The 24,469-nt window shown below is 43.8% G+C and overlaps 1 protein-coding gene across 4 annotated transcripts in view; it reads left to right on the top strand.

The window, feature by feature from the left end:
- The window catches only part of ASPH (aspartate beta-hydroxylase), a 229,628-nt gene that overhangs the window by 131,001 nt on the left and 74,158 nt on the right, over positions 1-24,469 (top strand). For all 4 annotated transcript variants that reach the window (XM_060116094.1, XM_060116093.1, XM_060116095.1 and 1 more), the window contains 3 exons: positions 7,668-7,753; positions 14,547-14,633; positions 22,362-22,512. In XM_060116094.1, the coding sequence (XP_059972077.1) occupies positions 7,668-7,753; positions 14,547-14,633; positions 22,362-22,512 (324 nt within the window). The remainder of the gene's footprint in view (positions 1-7,667; positions 7,754-14,546; positions 14,634-22,361; positions 22,513-24,469) is intronic.

Here is a 24,469-nt window from a genome sequence, read left to right as displayed (position 1 = left end):
GCTGGTTCCAGGAAACAAGGCTTACTTCAAGATGTACGTATTTTTCTTGACTAAATACAACGTTTCAGATAGGTTTTGAGTTGGTGGGAGAAGTTCTCATTTTCTCTCTCTCTTCCTCCCAGTAAAGTTAATTTAAGGTCCTTAATCAGCTTACAGTGTTGTATCAAAAGCAGATGGCAGCCCCGGGCAGAGCAGCTGGGCTGGCCCTCAGCGTGGGAATCTTGAATCCACCTCTGGCTGGGGTGCGGGGCTACAGCTGTCCACTCTGTGTCTGGCATGTTTTCAAAAGCCCCATTCTTGCTGTGCCACCTCTTACAGTTGGGGTGTACATCCGCTCTCGACGAAACTAAAACTCCCTGAACGTGCATTTCAGGCCTCTTCTGGCTCTTAAAGCAGGTTCAGTGTCACCAAGGCCACGTACCCATATGTGCGGAGGAAGCAAGTCAGTGACCAGGGTCCCTGAGCAATACCTCCACCCCTGTGAGCTTTCCAAAATTCTGGAAAGCCCGGATTCCCATAATAAGAACATATACATTGCACCAAACCATAGCATCCAAGCAGGAGGAGATTTTTAGAAAGATAAAGGAAAATAACTAATGGTGAAAATGCAATGTCCCAAACTTGTGATTGATTTACAAAATAAATACTCCTTCCTCTGCTGGGAGTGCTACTTCTATCTGGGTCTATACTTAAGTCCTCGATTTCCCCAGAAAGCTTTCCCTCCCCCTTCCCAAAAAGATGAGCACCACTCCTGGTCCACCCTTATAATTACCCTCATTCCTCTAAGCATTCATTGTCCATTTACAGCTTTCTCCCCAGTAAGACTGTAGCCTCCTTGAGGAATGTTCTGTTGAATCCCCAGCACTTAGCACAATCCTTGAAACATGGTGGCTTTTTAGCAAGTAGTTGAATGAGTGAATGAATCAGTGAAAAACGTGGGTCTCAGTCCAAAGCCTGGGGCCCCCTCTACTGCTTACAGAGTCACACACAGAAGAGCAGCAATGGTTTCCTATACTTCAAGAGTAGTCAAATTTTTTGAAAAAAATAAAAATTAAAAGTAGGGCGCTTGGAGGGTGGAATGAATGATAAGAAAGAGACAGGAGCAGAAAATGTAGCTGGGATATTAAATAAGGAGAGAATTTTTCTTCCTTTTTTTTTATATTTGCAGGGAGGAGCCTCTTAAGCATAGTTGAATTTGAGTAAGTTCACATAACTCCTGATAGGTTCATGGCTGGCGGGGGAGAGCTCAAAATCAGATTTCATTTTATTTTTGAAAGAATGATGTTTTTATGCCCAAATGCTTCTCATACTGATATACCTATGATAAGCGTCTTCATTGATTTTATTTTTTGTTTGTTTGTTTTTTTGGCCGCGCTGCTCGGCTTGTGGGATCTTAGTTCCCCAACCAGGGATCGAGCCCTGGCCCTCAGCAGTGAGAGCTCGGAGTCCTAACCACTGGACCTCCAGGGAATTCTTGAGAGTCTTCATTGAGAATCATGTGACTTGTCTCTTCCTTATAACTTTTTTGTCAAGTCAGGTATTGAGGTGTAATTTACATATGGTAAAATCCTCCTCTTGTGGTGTGTAGTTTTGACATATGCATTGACATCTAGTTACAATTTCTCCACCACAATTAAAATCTAGAACTTTGTATCTCAGAATTCTCTTGTGCCCTTTGGAGTCAACCCCTTTTCCCACCTCCAGCCTCTGAAACCACTAATCTGTTTTCTTTTTTTTTTTTTTTTTTTTTGTGGTACGCGGGCCTCTCACTGTTGTGGCCTCTCCCGTTGCGGAGCACAGCCTCCGGCCATGCAGGCTCAGCAGCCATGGCTCACGGCCCCAGCCGCTCCGCGGCATGTGGGATCCTCCCGGACCGGGGCACAAACCCGTGTCCCCTGCATCGGCAGGCGGACTCTCAACCACTGCGCCACCAGGGAAGCCCATGAAACCACTATTCTGTTTTCTTTCCCAACAGTTTATCCTTTTCTAAAATGCTGTGTAAGGGGAATCATCCAGTTAGTAGCTTCATGAACTTGGCCTCTTTCACCTAACGTGATGCATTTGAGAGGGACGTATTGTTGCATGTATTCATATCATGGCTGAGTAGCGTTGCGTTGTATGGCTCTGCCATAAACTGTCTGTCCATCCACCAGGTGATGGACGTTTGGATTTTTTCTACCTGTGGCTGTTACAGTGCTTCAGTGAATGCGTGCATATGAGTCTCTGTGTGGACACGTGTCATCATTTCTCTTGGGCAGAGAGCCAGGGGCAGGATTACTAGGACGGCATGCGAAGGAGTTCAGTGTTTATTTTATGTGCTTGGGGGATCCATGGCGATGGGGTAACATGGACAGATTGTGTTTCAGGAAGATCCTGAGGACAATGTAGAGAGAGAACAGACTAGAAGCAGGGGGACAGGTCCGGAAAGTTGCTTTTCTGTCTACCTTATGGCAGACCCTGCAGCTTCTGTCACTCATCAACAGAGCGTGGCAGGGACATAGAGAAATGCAAAGATTCTGTGTCTGTTTTCATTGGTGGTCAGCTTCTCCTCATGTATGAACCATGGTATGAAAACATCTTCTTCCATGGACCAAGTGGAGAGGAAAGGGAGTCCACATGTGTATTGTTAGTCTTTTTTCATGCCTTTAATTATTCTTTTATTTCCCTTCTTTTCCATTTCACTTGCTCTTAATGTTTCAACCACGGCAAGGGAAGTCAGGGTTTGAAATGCAACGGGTCACTTTTTTTCTTTCTTTGTGGTTTTGGAAAAGGACAAACTACTTGTAATGGCAGTGACCAAAAAGAAAAGTTCAAAGTTTTATAAAACATAAACATCTGCTTCCTAAACCATTTTTAAAAATCCAAATTCAACAAAATTAACAACCCATGGCAATACTCCTAGGTCTACTTTGAAAGATTATTAACATGATTTAAATCAACTGAAAATTAGAAGTGCAGGATTTGTTCAGAGACCTAAAGAGAACCCTTTGTAGAAGAAGAAACTGAGGCCCAAAGAGCCTGAGAGAGCTTGCTCCATCCTGTCACGAGCCCTGAGACCCCACTCCTGTTTCTGCAATAAGACCACGTTTCCCCAGAACAAGAAGGAACAGATCTGTGTTTTTTGACAATTGGAAAAATTGCCTTAGGCTTTTTATACACTTAAAAATAAAAATAGTCATGATAGGAATAAACTTGAATTTCAAAGAGAGGAGCAATATTAGCAGCTATTAAATAGGAAGGTTTGTGAAAAGAAATTTTATGGGACAAAGTCATTTCTCTTGGTAATGAGTGCTTTGAGATTTTTAATATTCTATTTTTCGTGATGATACTAAAATATGTTGACACTGAGTACAGTATGGCTATTTAACAAACATCTTAATGTTAACTATATATTTTGCATGTCCTAAGCTGCCAATAGTTTTTTTTTTTCCCCCTGTAAATAAATCTCATGTTAACTTGGACAGTGGAACATGGGAGATGTGCTTGGGAAAAGTGCGGATGCCAGCAGTAACCCTCTGCTCAGGTGCTCGCCAGGCTTTCCTGGTCCTGCTGTCGTCCTGCTGACAGACACTTCTGCAAAACCAAAACGAGCAATTGAGAGACATAAGTCAGTGCTCGGTGACATGACACTAACTTCCACCATTTATAAATCCCCATCTCAGTCAAATGTCGATTCATTTCCCATGTCCTCAGCACGTATGCTAACATATCATGGCATGCTGTTGAATCTGCCCACTAGTCACTATTTTTTCAGTCTCTGCTTTAGACATATTTTTCAACAATAGGGGGCCTTGGGGCTTGGGGGGAGGAGAAGAGAAAGGTGGAATAAATAGAATACCAATTTTTTAAAATATATAAGGAATGATATATGTACCACATCTTCTTTATCATTCCTCAGTCAATGGACATTTAGGTTGCTTCCATGTCCTGGCTATTGTACATAGTGCTGCAATGAACATTGGGGTACATGTATGTATCTTTTCAAATTATGGTTTTCTCCGGGTATATGCCTAGGAGCTATATACAATGGAATATTACTCAGCCATAAAAAAGAACAAAATAATTCCATTTGCAGCAAATGGATGGAACTAGAGATTGTCATGCTGAGTGAAGCAAGTCAGACACAGAAAGACAAATATCATATGGTATCACTTATATGTGGAATCTAAAAATAGGGTACCAATGAACTTATTTGCAAAATAGGAGTCACAGATATAGAAAACAAACTTATGGTTACCAAGGGGGAAGGGGTGAAGGGATAAATTGGGAGATTGGGATTGACACATACACACTGCTATATATAATAGGTAACTAATAAGGACCTACTGTTTAGCACAGGGAACTCCACTCAATACTCTGTAATGGCCTATATGGGAATAGAATCTAAAAAAAGAGTGGATGTATGTATCTGTATCACCAATTCACTTTGCTGTACACCTGAAACTAACACAACATTGTAAATCAACTATACTCCAAGAAACATTGAAACTGTATTATATACAAGGAATGAAGTGAAAAAAGTGATCAAAGTGTCAGCTTTATTACTGATAAAAGTCGAATTGAAGAATGGGACTTAAATGAGCAGGAATGGTAGGTTTCATAATCTTGAACCCAAGAATTGGACCTACCCGCCCGCTCCAGGCTGTGGAGAGCACCCCTCGTTCTGCCCTGTGGGTGGGGACCCCTCCCTGCAGGATGTGGCATCCGCTCAGCGCATTGGTGGTACACGTCCTGGGGGAAGGGAAGGGGTGGGACTGAGCTACACAAGCTTCTTGCTTCCCCCTAACTCAGTGATCAGATAAGTCACACCGCCTCCCCTGTGGGGAGAGGCAGGAGGCTAAGATCCTTAGGAAACTCCCCTCTTTTTGGAAACCATTCAGGTGGGAAATGTAGGTGGGAGAGGGGAGGTGTTGGAGGACGGACGGAACGAAAAGTGCCCACTGAACTGAGAAGGCATCTTGAGACCGAACAGCGAGGCAGGAAGCCCCGTGTAATCAGTGGATCAATCTATTACGGGGTAACTTACAGGGTGGGATAGGGCAGAAAATGATCTGCAAGCATTCGCAAAGGCTATGGCCCCTGGGACAATTTGATAGTTCACCTGGGGTGTGGGGTGCTTGGGAATACAGCGTGTATCCCTAAGTCAAGACCTATGAGTGGGTAACTAGTCTTGTGGGCGCCCGGAATGCACCAGCAAAGGTCTTCATCATTGTTTGGAGACTAACAGAGCATAGAGGCCACCTGGTCCTAATGATGATGAGGCAATATCTCTTCACTCTAAAGCCCCTGACAACAGAGAAGTGATTCACTGCACAGTACAGTCCTGGGTAGTGTCAGTGGAAGGACAGGAGGCGCTGTCAGGGCCCAAGATGGCATCAGCCATGCTAACAGCCATAAGGGAGGTGTCAAGGGACTGACCCCTTTGAAACCTCAGTAGCCACATCTGTGAAGTTAAGTTCCCCATGTCCAAGAGGTTGAGAGAATAAAAGGAGATATGGCCTGGAGACCGGCACACAGTGAGTGCTGAAAAAAATAGTAGCGATTACTTTCAGTCTTCGGATAATTCCTCATGTTCCTTCTTCTTTACTCTGGTCACAAACTGACCAGGTTTGTTATTTGGAAACAGATGAATACAGTGCCATCCTCTGAAATAGGGCAAATCCGAGACAGAACAGATTTGTGAGCAGTAGCGAATTTCACTTTGGATCTGAGTTTGAAGCCTCTGTGTCCATAGGCACTTGGATTTATGATTTTTGTATTTCAGGAGAAAACTAACTAGTTAATATGTAGCTCAGTTTGGAAATTAAACCACGGAAGCCCTTTAGAGGCTGAAGACTGACCCTGATGAGCACAGCATGCTGGGGAGACAGGAGGAAAACCAGGAGAGCGGGCAACACAGAAGTCAAAGCGAGGGACCCTTTCAGGAAGGAGGGAGGAGTCCACCGTGTCCCATGCTGCAGGGGGGCCAGGTTGGATGGGAGAAAAAGGAACAGGGGGACTTGCAGAGATGGCCATAAGCATTATTAGCTCTCAGATACGGAGCACTTACTGTATGTTGATCACTGTGCTAGTTGCCTATGTGCAGTATTATTTAATTCTCAAGAACACTGCCCCATGTTATAGATTAGGGCAGTGAGAGTCGGAAAAGTCTACCACCAGCTTGGCTTAGGTCACAGAGCTGGGACAGGACAGAGCTGGGACTCAGGCCCCTGCCATCTGACTCTTAACCACTGAGGCTCCTTCCTTCTGGACGACTCGCTTTTGCCCCCGTGGTGGGTGGGGACAAGAGCCCTGTGGGTGGAAAGGGAGCCTTGAGGGAGGGGAGCGGGGAGAGGATGGCAAGTAGGGGTGGGGAGGCTGAGGTTTGTCCTGGTTGGTTGGTTTGCTGGCTTTAGGATGGTGGAGACTTCAGCACTAGGAAACGTGGACAGGGGCTCAGAGGAAAGCCAGAGTGTGGAGGCCTACAGAGGAGGCGATGGAGACGGCAGAGTGCGGGCCTGTGGGGCAGGGCGGGGAGTGACCTTAGGACGGAGAACCCCTCCTCCTGCACCTGGGGACACAGCACAAGGAACTGAATGTGTTGGTTTAATGTCAGAGCATTAAGGAAGTTCTCCTCTGACTGCTCTCATTTCTCTCTACCTGAAACATCCGGCTTACCCTTCAAGGTCACACCTGGTCATGCTCTGAGCCCTGAGACAGGATTATCTGCTCTGGGTCCACCCCGAAGGCCCTGCCAGGTGTGCACCAGCAGGCCCCAACCCTCCCCTGCTGGTCGTGACTTCAGGCTGAGTCAGCAGGAGGAGATTCAGGTTGCATCAAAGACATGGTGCCACTCTGCAGGGGCTTATGGTTTGAAAAGGGACCAGGATAAGTACATAAAAGTCCTATATAATAGGGGGAAGAACCACACACACACACAAAAAAAGCCATATGCATGGTGCTGAGGACTTCAGTCGTGTGATAGAGAAAACGGAGCACTTCTGTGAGTGATGTGTGGAGTGAGTGTGGTTTTCAGCTGGTTGTTGGAGGAGGGGCGTGTTTTCAACTGACAAGGAAGAAGCCATTTTACTTGGAGAAAGTAGCCTCAGAAATGGCAGAAAGCTTATTTGGGGAGTGAGGGGTGGTCCCATCTGCCTAAAGTATGGAATATGCTGGAATTTAGGTCCAGGATGCAATGGAAGGGTCTTGAGCCCTCGACTAAGAAATCCTGCTCACTTGAGTCCCTCGAGAGTAATTTCCTACTTTTATCTGATCATGAAACATTGTGGGTGTGTTCAAAGACAGTTGTAAGCAGCCTTTGGGGCTTAGCCAAGGAGTTGATCCTAAGAGTTTAGAAATCATACCTACCATTTTCATTCCAGAAATTAGGTCACTATCCTGAGAGTTTCAGGATACCAGAATGCACCCAGTCTCCCAAGAACACCTTCGAGCATTTGAGAAAAAGGGCCCTGACCGTCTCCCTGTGGTTTGGCAGTTACTGACTGGCTCATCCTGGGGGTTGGGAGAGCCGTGTGGGAAGCTGAGCCAGGAGTGTGCTTGGTTCTCCAGTTATAGGCTCAGGACCAATGCTAGGTTTCTTACTACTTTTGTAAATCACTATTCTCAAGAACTATTTCTAGACAAAAACATAAAATAAAAATTAAAAACCTCCTCTTTTTTTCTTTCAGTGAAGAAGAAGAAGCCTAAACTCTTAAATAAATTTGATAAGACTATTAAAGCTGAACTCGATGCTGCAGAGAAACTCCGTAAACGGGTAGGTGGTTGTTTTGCTTTTCGCAGGAACTTGCGATGGTTTCTTTGTTAAATAAACTCAGCCATTACTCTTGATTTGTTTTTTAAAAAAACTGTAAGAGAAACAACCTTTGACTAGAGTGGATTTTTCCCCAGGCACATCAGCATTTCACGTGAAGTGAATCAAATGAAAAGAAAAACGGCCAAATAGAAATAGAACCTTACCGTCAGGCCAGCCGACTTGGGTGTCAGCCCCTCCCATCACAGTCTACTTTGGTAGCTTTGGGCAGATCACTTAGTCATTCTGAGCCTCCGTTTCCTTATTTTAAAAAATGAGACTAGTACGTGTCCTTCCTACTTCCTACTTGGTCTTTTCCAATGAGATAAGAGATTAAAAAAGAAGCATCAGTACTGTCAAGTACCATACAAGTAGCGGTTTTCATTTTAAAGCAACTCGATGCAAAAAGAAAACATAGGTTAGTCCAATACTCTTAGGATACTTACTGTTAAGGTGAAATGATATTAGATTTAAGATTCTTCTCACGCACCTCCAGTTTCCAGGGTGACTGATGTTTTGCTTTGTCATCAGTTAATTTGAAATATTATTTGCATTTGTTTCTGGATATTACAGTTTTTGAAAAGTCAATTAACACTAGATTGAAGTTATCTGTTCTCTTAACGCCATCATACTCATGTAATTGTTGGGCCAAATATTTATTATAATGTATTTAATGGCATCTTCACTTAATCATCTACAGGCATACCTCATTTTACTGTGCTTCACTTTATTGTGCTTCATGGATATTGCGTTTTTTACAAATTGAGGGTTTGTGGCAGCCCTGTATCAAACAAGTCTATTGGTGCCATTTTTCCAACAGCATTTGCGTGCTTCGGGTCTCTCTGTCACATTTTGGTAATTCTCGAAATAATTTCAAACCCTCCACCAGCAAAAAGCTTATGACTTGCTGAAGGCTCAGATGATTAACATTTTTTAGCAATAAAGTATTTTTAAATAAGGTATGTGCATTGTTTTTCTAAACATAATGCTATTGCACACTTAATAGACTATAATATAATGTAAACATAACTTTTATATGCACTGGAAACCAAAACATTCCTGTGACTCACTCTATTGTGGTATTCGCTTTATCGTGGTGGTCTGGACCCAAACTTGCAAGATCTCTGAGGTCTGCCTGTAGTTGTTTCTCATGAAAATTTCTTTCTCTACTCTGTACTTGAATTTATACTTGCATTTTAAACTATTACTCATTAGTTTTCCTGTAATGTGGTTTTTAATCAGTAGACATTAGCTGAAAAAAAAAAGGAATAAGGGGACTGTCATAGGTAAGCAACAACAATAAAAACACCCGAGTTAGGCACTGAAGTGGGACAAGAATGTGCTTCCCCCCATATTTATTGGAAAAGTCCCAACAAGCATGGCGACGTCTGTAACTAGCATTAGACAAGGTTCCCAAAACAAAGCCTGGCTCACCCTGGTCAGCAGCTGATACAAATGTAGTAACTCCAAAGAATATTGCAGCAAAGTCTTTGTTCACTAAATTAACATCGAATGATTTCTGTGTCTATCTTGTTTAACTTTATAAAATGCAGCCATCTACTATTTGTTGAAAATTTGCATTTCTTAATAGAAACGAAGCAGGAATCTTCTTTTTCTATCATCTTGTTTGGCATTCTCCACTTTCTCTGTGCTACATGCCCTTGATGAAAATGGATGCCTATTTCACAGGTGACTTTAGGGATAAAGAACAAACAAACAGCTTTAGAGAAGGATTTTTATGTAATTATAATGAATAGTAGAGAAGGGCTCAGTTATCAAGGGGCAGATAAGTCAGTGAAACATAAAGATGCTGGAACAATCCGTGGGGTATTCTCCAGTTCTCGCTTATTTGGAGAAATTTTGATGCTTTCTTCAAGGAGCACCATGGATCTATAACCGGGTAAATAAAGGAGGAAGAAGAGCCCACAGAGGCAATTCTTGCTTCTGAAACAGCAGGGAGCCATGTTATTGACTGAGTCATCAGCGTAATTACATTTTTTAGGGTTGTTTTTATAGCTGGTAGTTTCAAATAGTGCAACCAACTCTACTGGGATTGCTACGTCCATAAGGCAGCAATGGTCAGAGGAGGCCTGATCTCAGGCCACACCCAAGTTTCAGAAACTATGTGACATGAAAGTACGAGGTCACTTTAGTTTTCCTGCAAAAATGCATGGATCATATTTTAATCATCAATTTTTTTTTTTTTTTTTTTTTTTTTTGCGGTACGTGGGCCTCTCACTGCTGTGGCCTCTCCCGTTGCGGAGCACTGGCTCCGAACACGCAGGCTCAGCGGCCACGGCTCACGGGCCTAGCTGCTCCGTGGCATGTGGGATCCTCCCGGACCGGGGCACGAACCCGTGTCCCCTGCATCGGCAGGCGGACTCTCAACCACTGCGCCACCAGGGAAGCCCAATCATCAATTTTTTAAAATAATATTTATTGCTTAAAACTCCTCCTTATGCCCCAGAAGAAGGATTTGAAATGATACACTGAAATATTTGTTCATCTGTCGGAATTAGTTTTTATTATTGTATCATAAGTGGAGAAAAAGAGAGAAAGAAGAGAAAACTTAATAAAGTCAGAGTAAGTGCGACACACGGAAGTTCACACCACAGGCTCTAAACGGGGCTGGGAAAGAAGTAAACTGCGTGCAGAGCAAGGAAGGGGTGTGGATCACACTGTCGGATGGATAATAGTCCTCAGAACAGCTGTTCTGCACCAAGTCCAGAGAGGAACCTTACGCCATAGATCTTCATAAAGGGCCCAGTGATGGACGGCACAGTCTCCTCCCTAGTGTCACACCCGCGGGTTCTACGTGACCTCCATGGGGTGTGTCTTAATGTCCTTCAGCGCAGCCCGCTGGCCTCATGCCAAAACGGGGGGGTGGGGTGGCGGGCGGGGTGAGGCAAGCACATGTCTCTCCAGTGAACTGTTTGGTCCTGGGATAAAATGTAAGCTGTGTTGAAGAACAGATGATTTTCAGGCAGTTCTTTGTGAGCACTCTGTCTTGTGGTTGAGTTTTTTAAGAAGAATTGCGTAATAGTATCAGGAGCTATATTCTCCAGCAGGAACCTGGGGAAGGGAAATTTTTTTCAGGCTAAAAAGCAAACACGTTAACTTTGCCAGACAGCTGAGATGAGGGCAGGGCTGATGGTCCCTTAGGAAAGGCCCAGAGCATCTGTATTAAGGGATCCAAAGGATGCCTATGACAGAGCCAACGTATTCCATTATTTTTATAACCTTGATGGCCAACTAAGGAAGTGTTAAGCTGGAAAAAATACTTTCACAGAGTTGTTATGAATATTGTTAATCCTATGGTTTAAATCTGGAAATGGTGCATTCAGCATGATTTTCACAAAAATAGCCTCAATATTTGCAATTTAAGTTGTGTAAGTCATGTGATAGGCTAAAAATAATCCATCCAGAGATATCTGTGTCCTAATCCCTGGAACCTGTACATGTTACTGTGTTTGGAGAAAGGGTCTTTGCAGATATGATTAAGTTAAGGGTCTTGAGATGGGGGATTATTCTGGGTTATCCAGTTGGGCCCAAAATTCAATCACATGTTTCCATATAAGAGAGAGGCAGAGGGAAATCTGATACAGACCAAACAGGAGAAGGCACACACAGGAGAAGGCAATGTGAAGACAAAGTGGAGATTGGGGTGATGTCAGGAAATGCTGTCATGAGGCAAGGAGCAGATTCTCCCCTAGAGCCTCTGGAGAAAGGACGGCCCTGCCCACATCTCGATTTCAGCCCCAGTGAAACTGATTTTGGACTTCTGTTCGCCGGAACCGTGAGCAAATGAATTTCTGTTCTCTTAAGCCACAAAGTTTGTGGTCATTTGTTACAGCAACCTGAGGAAACTCATACAGGTTAGTTAGAAGAAAGTCACACGGAGAAGGATATTTAACATGAATTCTTCATCTCATGGAAGAAATAAAATGGTGGTTTTAGAAACTGTTATCCAAAATATACAAAAAACTCATAAAATTCAATGATAAGAAAAATAACCCAATTTAAAAATGGGCCAAAGACCTTAAAAGACAACTCACCCAAGAAGATATTCAGGTGGCAGATAAGCATCTGAAAAGATGTCCACCTCATATGTTATGAAATGCAATTTGAAACAAAATGGATATTACTACACACCTATTAGAAAGCCCAAAATCTGGAACACTGGCACCACCAAATGCTGATGAGGGTGTGGAGCAACGGAAACTCTCACTCATTGCTGGTGGGGATGCACAGTAGTACAGCCACTTCAGAAGACAGTTTGGCAGGTTTCTTACAAAACTAAGCATACTCGTAGCATACAGTCTAGAAATCTTGCTCCTTGGTGTTTATCCAAAGGAGTTGAAAACTTAGGTTCTCACAAAAACCTGCACATGGATGTTCATAGCAGCTTTCATAATTGCCAAAACCTGAAAGCAACCAAGATGTCCTTCAGTAAATGAATGGATGGATAAACTGGGGTACGTCTAGACAATGAAATCTGATTCAGCACGAAACAGAAATGATCTCTCAAGCCATGAAAAGATAGGGAGGAAGCTTAAATTCATATTACTAAGTGAAAGAAGCCAATCTGAACAGGCTACATACTGTATGATTCCAGCTATATGACTTTCTGGAAAATGCAAAACTATGGAGACAGTGGATACATGTCCTTATACATTTGTCCAAACCCATAGAATGTACAACACCAAGAGTGAACCCTAACGTAAACTATGGACTTTGGGTGATTTCAGTGTGTCACTGTAGGTTCATCAGTCTTAACAAATGTACCACTGTGCTGAGCGACGTTGATTATGGGGGGAGGCCGTGCACGTGGAGGGGCAGGAGGTATGTGAGGAAGCTCTATACTTTCCTCTCAATTTTGCTGCAAACCTAAAACTGCTCTAAAAAAATAAAGCTTTAAAAAAGTTAATATCATGAGAGACACAGCATATTTTAAATAGCGATACAATGATTTCTGACAATAAATATAACTTAGAGAATATGTTCCTGACTTGATTTTATCTCAGCCTTCAAGTCCTCATTCTCTTTGCATTAACCTGTCCATCAGATAAGAGACTTACCTGGGGCACGCTTTATTGTCTCATGTGGGCTCACACATCCTCCCCACGCTACGATAGTAATAATCATAATAGCTACCATTTTTCATTGCTTTCCATGCATTCTGCAGCGGCTATAAGCATTTTATATATGTTATCAGATTTGACCTTCCCAGCAGCCCAACAAAGTGATCAAGTACACTCACTGTACCCATGTCACAGATGAGGCATATAAGGCAAAGTCGTAAGTAACTTGCCAGTAGTCACACGCCTCCTAAGTGATGGAGCCCAGGGTCTAGCCAGTCACTCTGGCTCTGGAGCTTGCACTCATGACCACTCCTCTCTGTCTATACTGTCTCCCAGACCCTCAGTGCCACTGATGGGCATGGAACAGGGAATAAGAAACCTCCTTCTTTCACGATTTTGAGGAACTTTAATATGGATATTGCCTGGCTCTATTTAGTCAAGTTGTGGAGAAGTAGGTATCAGTAACAATCAGGTAGTACTGTATGGTTTGCTGAGCCCAGCCACGTCTGAGGGGTAAACTCTGTTGCTGTGAAAACTCACTCAGTGAGGGTGACAACGGACAAACCACAGTGAGTTTGCATTTATGTGTGGAATGAATGGATTTACGGATTGATGGGTAGCTGAAGTGGTGGTAAAGTTCAACTCAGAAAATCCATCTCCATCACACGGTTCCAATATTCTGACGTGCTGCCTTCCATTAGACACCAGGGGATGTGTGTTTCTCCTTGTGGATGGACTGCGAGGGGGAGAGGGTGCCTAACCCCCATGCCAAGACCCTCAGCAAGCTCACCTGTTACGCATCCCCCATTTCCGCTTGCACGGTGGTGGTCAGAGACCTACCACAGGTGCTTGGACCAGCTTCTTAAGGGCCCGTGTGGGCTTTGGGGGGAGGGGGGGTCACATGACAAGGAAGCAGTGGGGCGCCCCAGCAACCCGGTGAGCCGCATCAACCCTCATGTTCAACGGGTGACAACGTCGGCGGCCAAGTGGCCCTGTCATCCTGCGTGCTTATTCCCTGCCGACGGTGCCCTGCTCATTGTGGACCCCAGGCATTCCTGCTGCTAGCAGTATGCTTCCCCCAACTGAAATCCTGAACTTTTTTAAGAGTGCATGTGGGAACTGTACATATAGAGAGAAAATGCAAATTCTTTGTTTTTCTTAAAAAAATTTTTTTTTCTAAATAAAAAATAAAAAGGGAAGCCCTCTTTTTAAAATTTTTATTGGACTAGAGTTGATTTACAATGTTGTGTTAGTTTCAGGTGCACAGTGAAGTGAATCAGCTATACATATACATGTATCCACTCTTTTCTTTTCAGATTCTTTTCCCATAGAGGTTATTACAGAGTTTGAGTAGAGTTCCCTGCACTCTACAGCAGGTTCTTATTAGTTATCTATCTTATATATAGTAGTGTGTGCAATTTCTTTAACAATGACTCATAGTACATCGTTTGCCAGGTATCTGCCTTTTAAAAAATAAAGCGTATGTATGTTCATTTCTAGTTTTTTGTTTGTCATACTGCAGTTAATTATTTAGAATCTTAGGATAAAATTGTCTTAAACTCAGAAAGGAGTCCAGGAAATTTTGACAAAATTACTTGGTGAATATTAAATAACTATATTGAATAACATTATGCCTTTGAATATATTGTATGTATATAATTGCCTCTTCCTAACAGGGAAAAATTGAGGAAGCAGTGCATGCGTTTGAAGAACTGGTTCAGAAGTACCCTCAGAGTCCAGGAGCGCGATATGGGAAAGCAAAGGTATGCTGAAACCTTGCTACTTAGGACACTGTTTTGATGTCCTTATGCTCTGTATAATTGGATTTTCAAACCCAGTATTTGCATTTTATTTTTCCTTTCTAACTTGTATAGAGAATCAATTTCTCATGCATATACATAAATTCAAGCAAGAAATACAGTTTTAAATAAGACAATTAATTATTGCTATTTTGTATCGTGAATTTAGTAACATTTTTTGCTCCCCCTCCATCTGGCTTCTCTCCGGTTTTGAAAAGAAAATAAAGAATAACACTTTTGTCACTGATTTCCCATCACCCTCACGTTTGTTCCATTTAGACCCACCACCTAGTTTTTACTTCAGGCTCCTTAGAGGTTTAAGAACCTCATTTTATCACTAGAGGTTGCAAAGTGTGCTTAGAAAAGACTTTTAAAATATAAAGTGGGATGGACTTTGTTCTCTGTGTAGTTTCTGTCAGCTGACTCATTTCTTATCCCTTACCTTCTCCCCAGCGCCTTCCCCACCTTCTCCTTTCTTTCTTTTTTTTTTTTTAAATTAATTAATTAATTTACTTTTGGCTGCATTGGGTCTTCGTTGGGTTGCACGGGCTTCTCATTGCAGTGGCTTCTCTTGTTGTGGAGCACGGGCTCTAGGCTCAAGGGCTTTAGTAGTTATAGCTCTCGGGCTCTAGAGCGCAGGCTCAGTAGTTGTGGCGCACGGGCTTAGTTGCTCCGCAGCATGTGGCATCTTCCCGGACCAGGGCTCGAACCCGTGTCCCCCGCATTGGCAGACGGATTCTCAACCACTACCTTCTCCTTTCTTATTGGACTTTCTCCATCTTCCAGCTCCTCAATTCATGAAGCTTTTCCACGTCCTTCTGTAGCTGGGAAACCCTCCGTGGGCCACATTGTGTTTTAGGTCCTGGGATTTATCATGAAGAACACTCTCGAGGTCTGTGTCCTTGTGGAGCTTATATTCCAGTGGAAGATATTTTAAAAGTTTCTTACTCAAGTTTTTTGTAGTGAAAGGCCACTCTGTGGCAGGCCCTATTCTAGGCACTGCAGGCACAGCCATCAACAAAGCACATGGTGTTTTCATTGTAATGGAGAAGACAGTGCATGAGACATAGAAGAAAGTCTCTTGCTTGCTACTGGATACTTTGTCAGGAGACAAAAATAAAGAAGAGCACAGCCATAGGATGTGTGAGGGGGTTGAAATTTTGGATAGGGTGGAAGGAAAATATCTCACCGAGGAGGTGATGTTTGAGCAAAACCCTGAAAGTCTTTATAAATAAATATATATTTAAAGAATATTAGAAGGGTTAAAAACAAATGTATTAGAACATCTTACATGATAATACATGCCATAGGGAAAAGAAGGTCATGGAATAAAGAACATGTTATTTTTGTAGGTGGTGTGATTGAGAGTGACACAGCAACACTTACGATGATAAGGTGATCAGCAAAGGCCTTCCTAGGGAGGTGACAAGTGGCTGAAACATGTCAAGGTCGAGGAAGGAGCTGTCCAGGCAGAGGGGAGAGCGGGGGCAAAGGCCGTGATGCAGGGAATCAGCCTTGGCTTGATTGGAAGGACAGGAGCAGGGGCGTGCTGAGGGAGGTGACATGGGGCAGGCGGGACCAGGGCCTCTCAGGTTGTATTCTCTGTGCGCTGGGGGCCCTTGGAGGGTTTGTGCGTGGGTGTGCCCGTCTGGTTGTTTTTTTGTTTTTGTTTTTGTTTTGCGGTACACAGGCCTCTCATTGTTGTGGCCTCTCCCGTTGCAGAGCACAGGCTCCGGATGCGCAGGCTCAGCGGCCATGGCTCACGGGCCCAGCCGCTCCGCGGCATGTGGGATCTTCCCGGACCGGGGCACAAACCCGTGTCCCCTGCATCGGCAGGCGGACTCTCAACCACTGCGCCACCAGGGAAGCCCTGGTTGTTTTTTTTAATAACGATCACTTTGGTTGCTTGGTGGAGAATGGATTCTGGTGGCACAAGTAGAAGCCAGAAGAACAGGAGACCATTGCAGGTGCCCTCGAGATGCGCTGGCTGAGACTGTGGTCGTGGCCATGGAGACGGAGCAGTGGACAAGAGCAGAGCTGAGAGGTCTTGATGATGGATTAGATGTAAGGGTCAGAGAGAAGACTCGAGGGTGACTTCGGGTTTTCCCTGCCATGCGGCTTGCTGGGTTCCAGACCAAGGATGGAAACCAGGCCCCCTGCAGTGGAAGCGCGGAGTCCTAACCACTGGACCGCCAGGGAATTCCCGACTTCAGGGTTTTTGGTTAAGCCATCTAAGGAAAGGCTAGTGCCAGGTTCTGACCAGGAAGACTGGTGGAGGAACAGGTTTGGGGAGGTACAAAGGCAAGCATTCGCATTTGGTCCTGTGAAGTTTGAGATGCCTATTAGAGACGCAAGTGCACGTGTCAAATAGACCGTCGGAGATATGTAGTCTGGAACTCTGGATAAAAGCCAGGGCTGATGTACAAATGTCAGGCAGTAAAGCTCCTCCAGCCCTGCCTGGCGGGATGAGACTGTCAGCCCTGCTGGGAAATGGCAGATGCAGAGCTGCAAAAGTTTTCCAGACCCAGGAGAAGCTGACAACAGCCGTTTGGAGGGGGCAGTGCTATCACTTGTGGGTGACACTCACACGGAAACTAACACATCTGGAGATAAAACGAGTGTGCTTTGCTCTGGACTACAGGTGGCAACCACTCGAAATCCAGATGCTCACATTCTTCCTCTCTCCCCCTTAAAAGCTTATTAATTAAATTTGTATTAATTCAGTTTTAATAAATTAAATTTGTGAAAATTTAATGCAAAGAAGTTCCTTTTATCCATGGTGCAATACAGACTAGGTTTAGCAGACAGCAACTGTATCATTTCTGTAAATTAATTTGGTCAGTAATCCTCCAAAATTGCTAAATTGTATTGCTTTTAAGCAAGAGAGAATATATTTATTACCAAAAGATGGTGCCTGTTCAGATAAGTGATGTGCTTTGCCACTAGTCCCGGCAGTCATTTGATTAAGGAAAAGCATATTAACTCGAAAGAATAATGATTGGGCCAAATGCTCATCATGGCAAAAATGTTTCATGCTTTAGAATTTTTCTTTATATGTGATGTTAATTGCGGGTACCCAAGTCTAAATAAATGCAATACTTCTTGCACGTGGCACTTGCTGTATTTATACCCTTATTTATGGTCAGAATTTGAGATTTATGCCTCAGCAATATTTTTTATCTCTAAACTATTATGCTACAAGGTGTTATCAATATTAACATTAATGCAAACTTTAAGCATGATACATTAAATTTTAGTAGAATAATTTGAAAGAAATCTTAAATTTGTAGGAGTTTTAAAAATAAAAGTTCAACAGAAGACGGATTTTGTAAGGAGGAGTACGTGATGACTTTTTCGTTCTTTGTTAGCAGATTAAGCAATTACTTTGGAATATCCCAACAAATTTTTCAAATTCAGCAACATTAAGTTAAATAGAAACTACAGTATCCATCATTTCTAAAGTAGCACTGGGCTTCCCTGGTGGCGCAGTGGTTGAGAATCCGCCTGCCAGTGCAGGGCACACAGGTTCGAGCCCTGGTCCGGGAAGATCCCATATGCCATGGAGCAGCTAGGTCCGTGCGCAACAACTACTGAGCCTGCACTCTAGATCCTGTGAGCCACAACTACTGAAACCCGCATGCCCTAGAGCCCGTGCTCCGCAACAAGAGAAGCCACCGCAATGAGAAGCCCGCGCACCGCAATGAAGAGTAGCCCCCGCTCGCAGCAAGTAGAGAAAGCCCGCACGCAGCAACAAAGACCCAACACAGCCAATAAATAAATAAATAAATAATAAAATACATGAAAAAAAAAGTAGCGCTGATAGTGTCTTATTCTTTGGATTACTGTGAAAATCAATTTTGACCAAGTTCCTTGAACATCAGACACAAAATTATGAGCTCAATTCACTTTATTATCTTACACAAACCATTAATGCCTCTCAGGCAGAAAATGCCACATCTCAAGCATCTGCAGGCATCTTCCTGCCACAAATAGGAAGGTTGGATGGGGAATTCGTTTGAATCAACAAAAGGCTTTCTGATGTTAATGTCCTGTAGCAAATGCTCAGTTTCAGGGAAAATCCTTTATCTACAGATGCTAAACTAATCAATATCAATCAATTTTGATATTCAAAGCAAAGCCTATCAGCTTTATTTAAGAGACTTTGAAGAATTATGTACTGTTTTAACACTGATATTAAAATTCCATTTCTGGAAGTTCTAAAATGTTTATACTTCATTAAAATGAAGGACCTTGAGGATGGAGGAGGGAAAGGAACAAGGCATGTAGTTGTATCATCTGTCTCTCATTTCAGATTGAGTTTAGTTAAGATATTTGTTCCCCTCTATATAGAGAATGATGTCTCAGTTGACATTTGCCCTTGAACTAACCTTGAAGAGACCCTCCAGGTCCGGGATCTGTTTGGTAGCTTGAGGAGGCTACCAAATGAAGAAGGTGAACAAGATGGTCTCAGAAGGGCTCTCTCAGCTCTAGGACTCTGGCATTCTGTGATGTCATCTATGAACGACCATGTTTGGGGGAGTTAACTCACCATAGCCAAACTCACAAGAAACTGATGCTTAAACAGAAAAGCCAGCGTATGAATCTACAGAAGGCCATGCAGGCAGGGTGACCAATACAGGACATTGACATTGGACTTCCTCTCCTGGTAGATAAGTCTACTCTGGAGACCATTTGCAGATATGAACAGATTGTTGTATATTCTGAAGCTTTTTTTTTTTTCCTGTCAAGCACAGGTGAATTGCCCTTTTCTAATCTAGAGATTTTCATCCTATCCATTTTCCTTTATCATAAATCCATCCACTGTCCGTCACCACTGATTCAATTCCAGCCCTTGTCATCTTGGGAAACTTACCCTTATCAGTACATATTAACAGGTTCTTTCTTTGATGTGGTATTTTCTGAAAAGCTTCCCACAGGTGTCTTACTTTATCAATTTGTGCTGATTCTTGTTAGTTTTTCATTTTGGGGTGGAGGAGGGATGGATCATTTCCTTACTGTGTCCTCAAGTTGTGGAGTTAGACTTTGTTTTGTTTCTGCAGGCATCTACATACTGCCTACAGCACACACTTTGTTTTAACAAGGTAAACATGTTAAATAGGATGTTCTGAGAAAAAATTATACATGCTACTTTTAGCATCTATATCGTTTTTTCCTCAAATTGTAGTCTACTAAATCTGATGAGATTTTTGTTTTGTTTTGTTCTGTTTTTTTGCGGTACACGGGCCTCTCACTGCCGTGGCCTCTCCCGTTGTGGAGCACAGACTCCGGACGCGCAGGCTCAGTGGCCATGGCTCACAGGCCCAGCTGCTCTGCAGCATGTGGGCTCTTCCCGGACCGGAGCACGAACCCGTGTCCCCTGCATCGGCAGGCAGACTCTCAACCACTGCGCCACCGGGGAACCCCCCTCTGATGAGATTTTGATGACCCTTTTACAGTTCGCCCCTCTCTTCCTACCTCTAGTATTTCAGTCCCTGTTCTCGTGGCTGTTAGCGTGGATGAACTGCTCTGGTCCTTTTCCCATCCCCTCTCACCTGCTGAAGGACATCATTCTAATTTTTGTGTCCCCTGCATCATCAGATTTCCGCCCTCTACTGGGTCTTTTGCATAAGCTTAGAAACATGGTGTAATATTTCCCATTGTTAAAAAACACTCCCTTGTCTCCACATTACCCTCCAAATACTGGCCCATTTTTCTGCTCCCCTTTACGACGAGGCTCCTTGAAAGAGGTGTGTTCACCTCCTTCCCTCCTGTTTTCTCTTGAGCCTCTCAGCTACGGGTCCCCAGCAGCCCCATGGAAATGCTCTTGCTGGGACCCTCAGAGGCATCGCATTGTCCCCAATCCAGAGTGATCTAGTTTCAGTGCTCATCTTGTTCAACCTGACAGCCACTTCTGATAAAATTGATCACTCCCTCTCGATACCTTTTGTCACTTGGCCTCCAGAATACCACTTTTTAAATTGTTATTTTCTTCTCTCTTCCTTCTGTCCTTTTTGCTGGTCCTATCCTGGTCCTTTCTGACCTCTGATGACCTTGACATCCTGCAGCTCTTTAGAGTTCTGTTCTTGGACCTCTTCTTTGCTCTGTCTACACTCACAGCTGCATCTAGCTTCTTAGCTCTAAGTACCCTCTCTATCCTCCATGATTCCCCAGTGTTTCTCTCACTCTGACTTCTCTCCTGAACCCCAGACACATATAGGCACCTTTCTATCCATATCTCCACTTGGGTACGTAATAGACATTGGGGCTTAAATTTGTCCACAGCTGAACTCCTGATCCCATATCCCTACAAACCTGCTTCTTTCTGCTCTAGCTTCCCATTCTCAGGAATGACAGTTCCAGCTGGTCACTGCTCAAGCCAAAAATGTTGAATTCATCCTTGACTTCTCTCTCCCTTTCTCTTATACTCTACATTCAGACCATCTGCCAGTCTGCTGGCTTTGACTTTCAAAATGTACCTGTAATCCGACCACCTCTTACCACCTCATTACTGCTACCCTAGTCCAAGTTGCCATCACCCCTTGTCTTGATTCCTGCCAGAATGTCCTAACTGGGATCTCCACTTTTCCCTTTACCCACCCCTGTCTATTCTTCACATCACTGCCAGTGTCCTTTCGACTCATACAGGAGATCACGTCAAAAACCGTCAGTGTCTCTCCTTCTCGTGTAGAGTTAGTGTAGTAGGATTGGCGGTGACTTACTATAGGCTCTTCATTACCCGATGCCCCACCCCCCATCAGTCTCCTCTGAGCTCCCCTTCAATGTACCAGCCTTTCCTCTATTCCTCACTTCTGCCTCAGGGCCCTTGCACGTGCTGTTCTCTCTGCCTGGAATGTTCTTCTCCCAGGTGTTTTCGTGCCTCACTACTTTCAGGTCATCTCTGATCATCCCGATTAAACTAGCATCCTCCCTGCCACCCCACTCTCAGTACACAGAAGCCTACATTATTGTTATCCACAGCACTTACGGCCACAAGACACATGATACTTTTATTTGTATATTGACTTTCCCTTCTAGAACGAAGCAGAATGAGAAAAGGGCTTTGTCTGTTTTGTTCAATTTGTCTGCCACCTGTCTGGAACAGAATATAGTTGTTGAAGGAATGAATGAACCCAGGAATAACCTAGTGAAAGAACAGGAACTGTGGACTGGAGTTCTGTCTATTAATGATGTATAACAGGATATAAATTCCATCAGCCCTCGCATATATTAGTCTTGCTTTTATGATAGTCTTTCTCATCTGTAGCTTAGTAGCTCATTTTTCTTCATATTATTAAAATAACATGCTACGTTGCTTTCCTTTATTGTTTTAATCCTTGACAAAAAGAAAATTTGAATTTGTCTTGAATTACTTTTTTTTTTTTTTTTTTTTTTTTTTTTTTTTGCGGTACGCGGGCCTCTCACTGTTGTGGCCTCTCCCGTTGCGGAGCACAGGCTCCGGACGCGCAGGCTCGGCGGCCATGGCTCACGGGCCCAGCCGCTCCGCGACATGTGGGATCTCTCCGGACCAGGGCATGAACCCATGTCCCCTGCATCGGCAGGCGGACCCTCAACCACTGCGCCACCAGGGAAGCCCTTGAATTACTTTTGAAGCATGTCCAAAGTCAACTTTTCATAAATAGTTTGAGCAACTGCAAATACAGCTTGTCCTGGGACATTTCTCCCTTCCTCTAGTGTGAAGATGATTTGGCTGAGATGAAGCGGAGCAATGAGATTCTGCGCAGGGCCATCAAGACCTACCAAGAGGCGGCCAGCCTGCCTGACGTCCCCGCAGACCTGGTGAAGCTGAGCTTGAAGCGGCGGTCAGACAGACAGCAATTTCTAGGTGAAATGGAGTAAGAATCAGTTCAGTGGCAATCAATGGCATGCTTTTATATGGAAAAAACCTGCAGGCTGTGTATACTTTTAGAAGAGTTTAGTTACATGGAAGGAAACTTGAGTTTTATAACTAATTTCAGGCAACTTCTCTGATTGTGTCAGACTGAAAGAGTAATCCTTCTTAATTACAAAGATGCACATGGTACTTTGCCACTTACCCACCCCCCACACACACACTTTAAGGAGGAGGCAAATGGAATTCTGAGAGGTTGGATACATTGCCTAAGGAATCATAGCTAATAAATTAAAAGGTCTGCAGTCAGAAACTTCCTGTCACGCCAAATTCTTCTTTTCTCTCTTAACGGTAACCAACTGATTCATGGTGGCTGAAATCATCAGTGCAACAGTTTTTATAGAGGAATGTTAGGAATTCTAAGCACTCTAAAAATTTTACGTTTAAGTTTTGACTATACTAAAGAAAATGATAGAAAAAAAATTTTAATCACTAAGTAAATTTGCAAATGCTTTGAAAAGAGCAGCATAAAGCATCCTTTCTAACTGACCCAGGATCCCAGTGCCAAAGGCAAGGGAGACTCCCTGTACCCTAACTTCATTATAACCAGGCCAGCGATTGGTTCTCTCTCACCTAAAACGCCATCGGTAAGCCAGGAGGGAAGAATCTAAGCCATGTGTCACCCCTAAGGTGGGTTCTCTGCTGGCTGGATAAGTTATGTAGACCAATTATCTCGATTACACTAGGAAATGCTCATAAAAGCAATATTCAAAGTCAACTGAACTTTGTATCAAGGAAAAGAATTAAAGGTAGTTGTGTTGCTTTGGTAGATGACTAAAATCTGTGACAGGAGTAGAACCTAAGCGGTGATTGGGAACTAGAAGAAATGGTCTTATTCTAGAAGAATGGACTTATATTCATAAGGGCCAGTCCTGGGGAAGGAAAACCTACAGCACACATACAGGATGGAAAAGGCAAGGCTGGGGCTCCATGGAGGCGCTCGCCGTGGGCACAAAATCCGTGTCACTGAGTGGTCCTCTCTCCTAGGGCTCTGACATGGCTTGCTTAGCACTGTGGAGTTTTTACATGAATTTTGATTTTTTAAAACATGTATAGAATATGCATCTTGGTGACTGAACTTTTGGTGCCTTTTAAACTCTACCTCTCGTGCCTCACCCTATCCCTGGCCCAGAGGAAGGACAGCCCACCGGTAGACTGAACCTTCTTTGGAAACAGTCCTTCGGTCTTTGAATATAGTCTTTCCTCCGAATGAGAATGAGACAAGTTCACCAGAGGAGGGGACTCGCGTGCAGAGTAGGTGGTGAAGTCCCTTGCGATTCCAAGCGGCAGGGGCGGGGAGGACATGGCAGCAGGATGGACTCTCACCTGGGCCTTTGTCCTCTGTTGTTTATCTGTTGTATATATAGTGGTGTGTATATGTTAACCCCAAACTCCTAGTTTATCTCCTGCCCTTCCCCTTTGGTAACCATAAACCTGTGGTCCAACAGGGGAAGTTTAAAAGCAGCAGAAAAGTGAGCCCAAGTGGGGCAGCTGGGGGAGGAGGGGTACAGAGAGGTAGACTCAGATTTATTAGTGAGGGAATGAAAGGCTGAGCAAACCATCCCAGACTGGCGAGGAATGGGGAGCGGCCCGTCGGGTGAGTTGGTGGTGTTTTATACCAAACCGTTTTTCTGTTACTGGAGCAACCAACTGCATTAGCTTGTGGATGGTCCTACCAGGTCTTGGCTGATTTTCAGTTTGTGGTCAGCAAAGCCCTGTACGTAATTCACGTTGTCACGCGGACTCTCAGTTTGCACATTTTCCCTTGTACAATTTGTCTTTCCAACTGTGGTGAGGAGTGACGACAGGTGGCTCCTGAAATCTTCAAGGTCCATCCAACAGCCTTAAAAACGACCTGAAGCTGGGTTTTCATGACTCGTGTGTGCATGGT

The sequence above is a fragment of the Mesoplodon densirostris genome, chromosome 13, assembly GCF_025265405.1.
Source record: "Mesoplodon densirostris isolate mMesDen1 chromosome 13, mMesDen1 primary haplotype, whole genome shotgun sequence".
Classification (NCBI taxonomy): Eukaryota; Metazoa; Chordata; class Mammalia; order Artiodactyla; family Ziphiidae; genus Mesoplodon; species Mesoplodon densirostris.
This window is presented reverse-complemented; position numbering and strand designations above follow the sequence as displayed.